The sequence below is a fragment of the Chenopodium album genome, chromosome 23, assembly GCF_948465745.1.
Source record: "Chenopodium album chromosome 23, dcCheAlbu1.1, whole genome shotgun sequence".
Lineage (NCBI taxonomy): Eukaryota > Viridiplantae > Streptophyta > Magnoliopsida > Caryophyllales > Amaranthaceae > Chenopodium > Chenopodium album.
The window spans coordinates 1,522,503-1,533,129 of NC_137856.1; the positions used below are offsets into that span (position 1 = coordinate 1,522,503).

The window sequence follows — 10,627 nt, forward strand, 5'->3', positions numbered from 1 at the left end:
CCTTTGTGTCATGCTGAGCAATTTATTTACACTCGGTATAATAATCTATACTAATGGCGTTCCTAAAAACGTTGATGTGCCACACAGTCCTTATTTTGTTGCGCCACATCATCTTCTCAAAATTTCATGACGCCACATCATTACTCAAACAATGCCACATCACCCAATAAGGGGGTTCGAACCCTCAACCTCTTATAAGACATATGACTATTTAACCATCTAAGTCAATAACAACTACTTGTATGTTATTTCTATAAAAAAAACAATTTATATAAGTGCAAAACATAAGAGTCAATTAAAAAATAAAAAAAAAAAAATTTCAAAAAATAACTAAATTTTAGTTTGACATTGACAACTGCTGTTTTAAAAAGCCTTTTAAAAAATTATCAATTGCACGTCTACAATATTAGCAACCCAGGGCAACGCCCGGACTACTCACTACTCCCTCCGTCCCTAAATTACATTCCTCTTTCTCTCTATTATGTGAGGAATTAATGCTAGAAAGAGGAATGTAATTTAGGGACGGAGGAAGTAGTGTTTTTATAAAAATCGGGGATCCACCGTCGCATCACAATCTGTCTTTTTCCCTCATTCTCTCTCCTCCCTCACAACTCATCCTCTCTGCACAAAATCTGCTTTGCTAAATCCAAATTTAATTTCTCAAATCTAATTAACCTTGATTTTCACTTATCAAATCAATTTAATGCTTCAACCTATTTATCTATTTCTGGGGACACATTACTTTTCGAGTTGAGTTGACTCATCCGAGTCTTTGTGTTCATTTTTATTTTTTCCCAATTTTTAAGGCCCATTTAGTTTCTCTTTTCCCCACAACCCAATAAAGTCGGTTTTTTTAATAATTTTTATGTAGAAATTCATTTATTAATTAATTTTCTTAAAAAAAAAATTAAAAAAATTAACATTTCCCCATTAATAAGTTATAGTATCTGATATTGGGAAAGATATACAGGTTGAAGGAGAACGAGAGTTTTCCAGATTGCTCTTCTATCTTATAATTTAATTAATTAAAAGGTGATGTCTTTTTCTTACATCTTCTGAATTAATCATACTTTGTTTATTTTATTGTATTTTAATTTTGTTTTGTTTATAATAATATTTGATTTGATGTTTTGTGGGTTTATTATCTAGTTTCTTTTTCTGGGTTGTTCTTTGGTTGCAATTTTAGGGTATGTTTTAGGGATTTGAGATTTTATTTTTCCTGGGTTTTTGAGTTTTTTGTATGGGGTTCAAGTTTTGTTAGATGGGTTATGATTGTTTTGAATTGGGTGTTCTTTAGATTTGGAATTTAATTGGGAGTTATTGAATTTTGCTTCTGTTTTTGATTTAATTTTTCAGTTTTTTTTTTTTGGTTGGTGAAGATCCATAGAAGATCTAGTATTGATTTATTTCTGTTGGCAATTGATTTTTCTGAGTATACATATTAGGGGTTTAGTAATTGACTGCTAATTGATATTTGGTACTTTTGATTGAATAATTTGATGAGTGATTGCCAATTTTGTATATATTATATTTGAGTAATAGAGCAGCTGATTGGGCTTTAAGCATAGGGTTTAGGTAGGAAATTATGCATGAATTCTTAATCTCAAGCTTTTTTTTTGCTAATTCCAAGACATTCATGTTCAGGTGAATCATGTCTGAACATCAAGTCGACGAATTCGACTACATGGCTGATGAGCAGGATGTTCCTGAATTCATTGACGAAGTGGATGGGGAGTTTTATGCTAGAGATGATGGCAATTTAGGAATGGATGAGTATGAGGCGGTATGTAGTCTCTCTACTCACGTGGTTCAATAAGCAGTGTAGAAGCTTGATTAAAATATTAGCTTTTAATGCAGTTCTTTCTCGATTTCAAGTATTGCTCTTTATGGTACTGAAACTTATCTGCTTGATATGATTTAGCAGCTTACGAAGGTGACAGATACCTCAGCTGCCAGTGCTAGACAAGGGAAAGACATTCAGGGTATTCCATGGGATAGATTGAACATAACAAGAGAAAAATACAGGTTAACTAGGCTAGAACAGTACAAGAATTATGAGAATGTCCCATCTTCTGGGGACTCCATAGACAAGGTTGGTTACTTGCCTTGAAGTGTGTAATGAATAAATATTTGTTCGGAATTTTGTGCATTGACTTACTTGGTGTGATTAGGAATGGAAGTCAAAGGAGAAAGGTGGAAATTTTTATGAATTCTTCTACAATTCAAGATTGGTTAAACCTACAATTCTACATTTTCAGGTTTGTAGCTTACTAGCTTTCTGCATTTCTGTATTGATTGTGTGAGAAAAACAGATGATTCAGTTTAGGTTTACATTAACATATATAGTGTTGTATTTTGCAAATGTGGCTCTTTCTGTCTGTGTTATATGTTGCAAAATTGTAGGCTTTAAGCTCTTTACTAGGCAGAGGCCTTTTTCCCTGGTTGGAGATTATGATAGTGGCCATGATAAGCACTATTGCCTAGAATTTCAAAGCATTCATGCCGTAGTTATTTGATAGGCTTCCCATCTGTTTTCTCTGATTAGGTTTAGCATTTTAGCACATGTGCAAATTTTTTTTTTCTCATACGTCTCTCTCTCTCTCTCTCTCTCTCTCTGCATCTTCATGCTGTTCAATTTTGGATTGGAAGTTTGCCTAGGCTCATAGCTTGTGCCCAAGGGAATATATTGAGATGTAGACCACTTCTAAGCTTATGTTAGGGTGTGAAGTAAAATTATATGGTAATAGAAGAAGTGACTTGCTAGATTTATAAATTTGTTATACTCATCTAGTCATCTTTAATGTGTGAAATCTCAAGATTCTGCCTCCACATGTGAATTCTCATAAATTTGAGTTAATTTAAGGGTAATCAATTGTCCTTGCTCCTTAGTGGGAACTAGGCAGACAATTAAAGTATTTAGGTGCAAGACTGAAAGCAATAAATCTTGAATAAGCCAACTTGATTTTTGAACCCATGTAAGATATTATATATACGAATTTGAAATGGTCTGTCTGTGCCTTTGAGATCACTTCTTAGCTCATTCAGTTGATTCCGAAATCAATTGACAATAAAAAATAGCAATATTTATGCTTAGTATGTGGTTGTTTTATGCTGACTTATCAAATGTAGGGAAACTAAAGTGTAGAACATGATGAGATATGGATACGTTTTAGGAGTGCTGGGACTTCCATTGTGTGTTATTGTTAGCTGTTACTGTCTATGACCACTGTGAATGCTAAATTGAGTTATTTCCTTGTCCAATGTCAGTATTTGCATTGTGCGTCCTTTAAGGCCATGTGTCTTGGTCACCTTATTTTCAGTGTTTTTTTTAAGAAAAATATGTGCTCATAAGTCTAGGAAAAAGTAAGTGCTACTTAAATTAAATTCTTAAAATAAGTCAATAGGCTCAGATAAGTGTAAATCAGGTAGATAATGCACCCTATGAAATTTTATTGTGTATCGTTTTCAGAGTTAGTGCGTTTCTCTATATATTGAGGCTTAGAATTGATAATTATAATCATTCATCCACATAGATCAATTCAGATCTTCATCAATTGGTATCAGTTTCAGATGTTCTAGCACTAGGTAATGTGAATGCTGTTGAGAGAGTCTTTTGATCCTCTTTTTAATGTTATCATAATCTGCATGTTGTTGGAGCTGTATCACTGTTTGACATTGTTGTATTCATCTATTTGCAGTTAAGAAATCTTGTTTGGGCTACTTCAAAACATGATGTGTATCTCATGTCCAACTACCAAGTGATGCATTGGTCATCATTGACTCGAAGCTTATCAGAAGTTGTTAATTTTGCTGGACATGTATCCCCTAATGAGGTATTTTCCCTCCTGTCTTGAAATGTGTGTTTTTATTTATTTTTTTATTCTTTTTTATACAAAAAAAAAAAAAAAAAAGAACTGTATGGGGAAAGATTACTGCATATTAATGTAAATATTTTCATTTCCATAGTATCATACTATGAGGTTGTATTATTCCCCTTTCAATCCTTTCCATACCCACATCCTTTTTAAAGCTTCTTCCATGAGTCCTTGGCTGCTCTTTATCTCTTAATGGCTTTCTTGTTATTTGATGTTGCAGAAACACAAAGGGAGCTTGGTGGAAGGTTTTACCCAAACTCAGATAAGTACACTAGCAGTCAAAGACAAACTCATGGTTGCTGGGGGATTCCAAGGAGAATTAGTGTGCAAGGTATATTTGCATCTTTTATTTGTTTACTGATACTTGATTTCTTTTGCTTTTCTTAAACCGAATCGTCACTTATCTGAGTTATCTCTATACAACCGTACATATTATTGGTGTGGACAGTTTTCTATCAACATCGTGGACCTATGCTTAAAAAGGACTTCGTAGTTTAGTTCATCTTCATATATGCTGACAATTTAGCACTTCTAAGCAGAAAGTAAAATTGAAAGGATGAGTTAAGCTGATCCTCTTCTAGATCAATAACATCGTCTTCTTATTCAATAAAAAAAATAGTTGATTTATTTTTACAAAATTTGTTTACAAAATTAGCCTAGTAGCTATGTTACATGACACCCTGACATGGTTACGAACACACTTCATTTTGGACCATAAACATGAAGTTTTTTTTTTTTTATTTTTTTTTTATTTTTTTTTTATTTTTTATTTTTAAAAAAAGCTGGTGGTTCGATTTGTGACGCTTGGACATTCGTGTCTGACACAAGTAAGCGAGTCTGAGACTCTGAGTAACATAGTCTTGTAGTTAGAATTTGCAATCAGCTCTTTGGAGTATTTGAATTGGTTGCTCTTGTTGTAGGGGCACTCTGTTTGCATTGTTAGTGTAAAATTCACCCTAATGTATCCTTAATGCTCTTTCAGGGCATTGGATTCAAGCATGTGTTTTTCTTTCCTTTTTTCTTTTGGTGTGTTCCAGAATCTTTATATGATGGAATCAATGTTGTTTTGACTTGATTATATGTGCAGCGTCTTGATAAAAAAGGAATAAGTTTTTGTGCCCGGACAACATACGATGACAATGCTATCACCAACGCAGTTGAGATATACAACAGTTTGAGGTAATGAAATCACAACAAATGAGTATTGTGGCTATTTCTTTTATAATCTTAGTTGACAGAAGACTTTTTTTGGTTGGATTTTTTTTTTCAGTGGCTGTTATCATTTTATGGCTTCAAATAACGATTGTGGAATACGACTGTATGATATGGAGAGTTTTCAGCACTTGAACCACTTCCGTTTCCCTTGGCCAGTAAATGTGAGTGTTTTCATACTTTTAGCATACCTTTCTTTCTCTTTGTCACTCACCTCAAATTATACTCACAGCATAAATAAAACAATGTTAAGTTCTATTTTTTCTCTCTCTCTCTCTCTTTTTTTTTGGAGGTTGGATGGGGCATGGAGGTTAATTTAGAGTTGTATTTTGCAGTAATTTGGCTACTAGTTACACTATGTTTCTGACCTATATCTTTTTTCCTGATGCAGCACACATCAATTAGCCCTGACCGGAAGCTTATTGCTGTTGTGGGTGATCATGTCGATGGGTTGCTAGTTGATTCGCAAAGTGGAAAGGTATGACAGACTATGCATGTAGCAGAATTCTTTTCGATAGAGCTAAGGGGTTGTATTGCCTAGCTTCATAGCCATTTAAGGTTTGGACAGTGCTTTTTATCCTATAAGCATAAGCATGTTTAGGTATTGGCAGTTGCATGTTGTTGGCCTAGGTATTAGTTTTCAAATGTAGGTACATTGAAGGGTCCTAAGACATTAGCACTCTAGTTGAAAAAACAGTAGACATGAGCAACTGAGTTGAGATATATAAAGAAAAATGTGATGCTTCCCTCTTCCCTTGCTGGGTTACTCTTATCTATTCTTTTTCTTAATATTCCTCCAATTTCACGGCTACTTTCTGTTATAATTACTCACTACAGAAGGGGCTCTCAGGATCAAATTGTAGGATCAGATTGTAAAATGGTACAATCCTACCTAAATCAATAAATTAAGAATTAATATGTAAATATTATACTTATTTTTTTTTTTTTCACAAATAGATGTGTTGTGACTTTGTTGTCATTTTTGTTAATTTACATTAAAAATTCACAAACTACAAAGAACACTTAGCTCTTAGGTTTTTATCTATTTATATTTTTTTTTGACAATATATTTATTTATTATCTAATCCAAAATTCTCATTTGCATATTCAACATCATCACTTCCAACATCAGTTCTTGTAGACTGTATTAGTTGGCTATTTTAGAAGTTTTTGCCATCACCAAACTTTTTTGCATCAAATTTTGGACCCATAAAAGTTGCAACGCTCAAAGTTTGAAATTCAATATTAAGATCACTTCCTTTTAAATTTTGTAATATTTGTCGCTCAATTATGATCAATTAACCATGTTTAATTTAATGGAAGAACATGTTCTTTTACTTGTGCTATGCACTCACCATCACTGGCAACTCTTCCAAAACAATTGGTGGCTGTGTTATCGCCTTATCGGGATGTTTGCTTGTTTTCATGTTTATATTTTAATATCAAATTAACATCATGAAGACTAATCATGAAGACTAAATCATTTATTTTGCTTGATGTAATTGATTTTCCTAAAGCTTTCTTTGTATGAATCTATTACAATTATAACAAAAGTAATAAGAAGATATTAATCTTAAGTATGGTACAACCCATTATTATAATTTATTAATCAACAAAATTTTCATAAATAGATATTATAGTGTAACCCACAAATATATAATGTAAATAGTAAGTAATAGAGAGCATATTTACCATCTCAAATGCACTTCGATTGCACAACCAGAAGAACTGCAAGTCTAAGTTGCAAACTTTTTTAGCTGTAGATATTCATCACCATATGAATTCCACCAATCAGCTTTATGATATGAATTAATGCACATACAGACTATCATGTTAATTTCATGACAAAAACTTCTCTGCAAATACAAAAATTAAAAAATGGGTGGTGTATGTTGGGGCCTATGTAGTCTTTTTTTATTTTTATTTTTATTTTTTCCCTTGGTTCTTGCCATCACAGCAATAGGCAGCCCATAAATTCTTCTAACATTCTTAAAAGCATCCATTTGTTAAATTTTTTATTCTTTTCGTACCTCCACCCAATGCTCACCATTAATGTCTAAGATAGACTTTATAACTACATTATCTATAAGAAAAACATAGATAAGACTTTTTAACTACATTATCTATAAGAAAAACAGGTAAGTGTTATAACACTATATACTCTAAAATCAATAACAACATAACTCTTTTTTTTTCCCCTTGCGTCTTTGTTTCATAGATAAATCCTATAGGTTCTCATCAGAATCCATAATTTGTATAACTTTCACTAGTGGCAATGCAGCTTTTAAACATGCTACAGCTCTGCTAAAATTCCCTAGTATCTAAGATGATCCTGAACTTTTTTTCCTTTCAACAGATTTGGCTAACTTCCTGGATACCCAATTTTTAGCTGAAAACTAATCCATTAGTGATCCTTTAAGCTCATTTAAGCACCTCATGTCAGGTAAGATGCAGCAAATCGTGTGACATCGGTCTAATAAGTTCTTTATAGTAAACTCTATCACCCAGGTTACCTTCCTAGCCTTTGCATGGCGACACTATAAACCTTAATTATTAATCTTAACTCTCTTCTAGCAGCATATGGTGTCAAAAATATTATAGTCCTTTGCCGTATTAAATTTTTTACCAGAAGCTTTATAGTTCGCCGCATTATCACTTTGTCAGTGACAAGACAGTGACAACTAGCACAACATTTTTCTTCACCAATCTTTTTCTATAACTGCATCCGATATTAAAGAACTTTGTCTGTTAGATGTATCAATTGATGATAAGAAAACTGACCTTGCTATTCACCAAGGAATACAAACGGAGTGTCTTTTCCTACCAATCCATCCGTCAATTTCTCTAGCATGGTCACCGCATTAGTGCATTTGTCATGTTTTTGCTCAAAATTTTATAACCCTTGTCTCATGATAGCTTGGAGATTCAAGTCCAATCCCATACTTTGCAATTTTCAACTGTGATAGGAATTTTCAATTGTGATAGGAAATTTAGAATTATCATTGAAGGGAATTGCACCAGTGTTGAATAAAAAAAAGAGCAGTTTGCTGGCAAACTTCTCTTTCTTCCTTTTTGAATTTCTGGTTTAGTGTTGTTCACACTCCAGTTATACTTATACCTACAAAAGCATCCATATCTCCCCTTCCTTTTGGATTATTATTTCGTCGATGTTCACAAGTATCATCATCCTCACGGCCTCACCTATGTCATTAAATTTTTCTCTCTCTTTTTTTTTCCCCCTCCCTTCTAGATTGCTCTGCATTCGATTTCTAATTCGTTAGCAACTAAGAAAAAAAATGGAGGAAGTATAAAGATGAACAAAATTTTAGCCTTGGACCAATTCCTAGTAGAATTTTATTTCTATAAAAAATTCTAAAAAGATAGATGTTTTTAAATGAAATTTGAATTATAAGTATAAGTTCTAATCCTTGAAACAAGAAAATCTCTTTTAATGATATATATATATATATATATATATATATATATATATATATATATATATATATATATATATATTTTTCATTTCTGTTCTAATAATAATTGACTGATGGTTTCCTTTAGTTGCAATTTTATTTGGGCTAACCCAAGGCTGGTAAAAGATGCCCGTTTAATCTATGCTGTAGGATCATTAGAATCAGAATTTGATCGTGATCCTATTGATTCTCATACTATCCTAATCCTAACGATCCCACAACTGATTCTTTATTTGATTCAAATTTATGCATGATCCAAGTTGTTGGATGATTCTTCAATCCCAGTGATTTTAACAACACTATATGTAATCAGAATTGACGACTAATGTTGATATTTAGATTGATTAGCAATAGTTCATTGGTTATTACTAGTTTAGTGAAGTGGAAAGATAATGAGTATTGGAGGGAATATACCAAATTTGTGCACGTGTGTTGTTTTTTAAAGACGAATTGGTCAAACAGTATACTTAAGTCGGACATGCTGTTGATTTGTACTCCGTATAAATCTCAACATGCTAGGTCAATGTTTGTTAATTTGTTCTTAGGGCATGTTTTCTTCAGCTTATTTTCAGTTCATCTCAACTCAGCACCAATAAGTTCAGTTTATTTCCTATCTTAATTTCCCTCTCATAAAATATTCAGTTCAATTCAGCTCCAATAAGTTAAGTTTAGTTCAGCTCAGCTTAGTTCAGTCAATCAAAACAGGCCCTTAAAAGTCAAGATAGGATCACTAAACCTAGGGAATACTTAAAAAGTGAATGTTGAAAACGGGCCTTTATAAATGAGGATTTATCATGATGATGTGTTTACTGCATGGGCAGGTCGTTTCAACAGTGGAAGGCCATCGCGATTTTTCCTTTGCTACTGCTTGGCATCCAGACGGACAAGTTTTTGCCACAGGTAATCAAGATAAGACATGCCGAGTTTGGGATGTGAGGAAGCTTTCAGAATCAGTTGCCGTCTTAAAAGGAAACTTGGGCGCTACCCGATCCATCCGATTTTCATCGGACGGTAAATTTATGGTGGCTGCTGAACCAGCCGATTTTGTCCATGTGTACAGCACGAAAGCAAACTATGAGAAGCGACAGGAGATCGATTTCTTCGGGGAGATTTCCGGAGTATCTTTGAGCCCTGATGACGAATGTTTATATATAGGAATATGGGACAGGACTTATGCAAGCTTATTACAGTACAATAGAAAACATGCGTACCAATACCTGGATTCGTTTTTCTGAATGATGGAAACTCGCCTGCTCAATTCATTAGCAAGGGTTTGAAATTCGTGCTTCAAGGTTTCTAAAATCATGGATCTTTTGGCATCAAATAGGTTATATTAGAATAAAGCAGCAGGAGATTATGCTAGTAAGTAGTAAAGTATACCTAGTAGATGTTTGTATAGCAGAGGTATGCTATCATAGTATGATAGGGTTCTGGTTCTTCTAGTTAAACTCCCCATCCCCTCTTCTTTTCTTTTTCCGGCTGTTTTTCGCTTTCGGTTGATGTAAATGTATCGGTGTAACATTGTCTGAAATCTAGTTATGAACATTATATCTGTGAAAGGTGTCTGAATTCCCCCTTCACCATGAGACTTGTTTTTCTTCTGTGATGAGGTGAAGATTTTTATTGATATTGCAGGACTAATCTCCTTTCGAATTCAGATCTCGGGACTAAACTTTGTTGATAATTTATAGTGTTAGCCGATTAATTTACCATTATTAAGCAATTGTGGCACGTCTAATACCCGGATACCAGCACATGTTGAATACACCAACACATTTTGTTCCACAATCGTAAATTCTCCAACTTTGCAATAAAAAAAGAACGGAGAGAGTATGATGATATCGCCTCATTTGCTTTGCACTTGTCATAAATCCTTTTAAAATCTAATGTTTCTATTGTTTGCGATGTAATATTAGATAATTTCCAACAATTACTAGTCTAGTTACAGCATAAACTAGTATGGTGAGCAAATATGATGAATATTATTACAATTCATACAAACAATAATCAATTCATATGTTACTATTATATTTTATACAACTGTAAAGAGGCAAAGAAAAATTTTAG

General features: G+C 33.3%; 1 protein-coding gene across 2 annotated transcripts; it reads left to right on the forward strand.

Annotated features, from left to right (window-relative positions):
* Positions 1 to 639: 639 nt before the first annotated feature.
* LOC145606771 (putative WD repeat-containing protein C2A9.03) lies at positions 640 to 10,140 on the forward strand. 2 transcript variants are annotated; one of them, XM_081662599.1, is made up of 11 exons: positions 640 to 749; positions 971 to 1,032; positions 1,645 to 1,783; positions 1,922 to 2,092; positions 2,172 to 2,258; positions 3,699 to 3,833; positions 4,096 to 4,206; positions 4,963 to 5,054; positions 5,146 to 5,251; positions 5,479 to 5,565; positions 9,382 to 10,140. In XM_081662599.1, the coding sequence occupies exons 3-11, from the start codon at positions 1,652 to 1,654 to the stop codon at positions 9,793 to 9,795; spliced, it is 1,335 nt and encodes a 444-aa protein (XP_081518725.1). In that variant the 5' UTR covers positions 640 to 749; positions 971 to 1,032; positions 1,645 to 1,651; the 3' UTR covers positions 9,796 to 10,140. The 2 variants fall into 2 exon arrangements, with proteins under 2 accessions (XP_081518725.1, XP_081518727.1); XM_081662601.1 differs by lacking the exon at positions 640 to 749 and having other exon boundaries at positions 771 to 1,032; positions 1,925 to 2,092.
* Positions 10,141 to 10,627: the final 487 nt, after the last annotated feature.

Coding starts and splice junctions, on each gene's coding strand:
- LOC145606771 (XM_081662599.1), top strand. CDS start 1,652: ATGTCTGAACATCAAGTCGACGAATTCGACTACATGGCTGATGAGCAG. Junction 5,055..5,145: donor GAGATATACAACAGTTTGAG/GTAATGAAATCA, acceptor TTTTTTTTTCAG/TGGCTGTTATCATTTTATGG. Junction 5,566..9,381: donor TTGATTCGCAAAGTGGAAAG/GTATGACAGACT, acceptor CTGCATGGGCAG/GTCGTTTCAACAGTGGAAGG.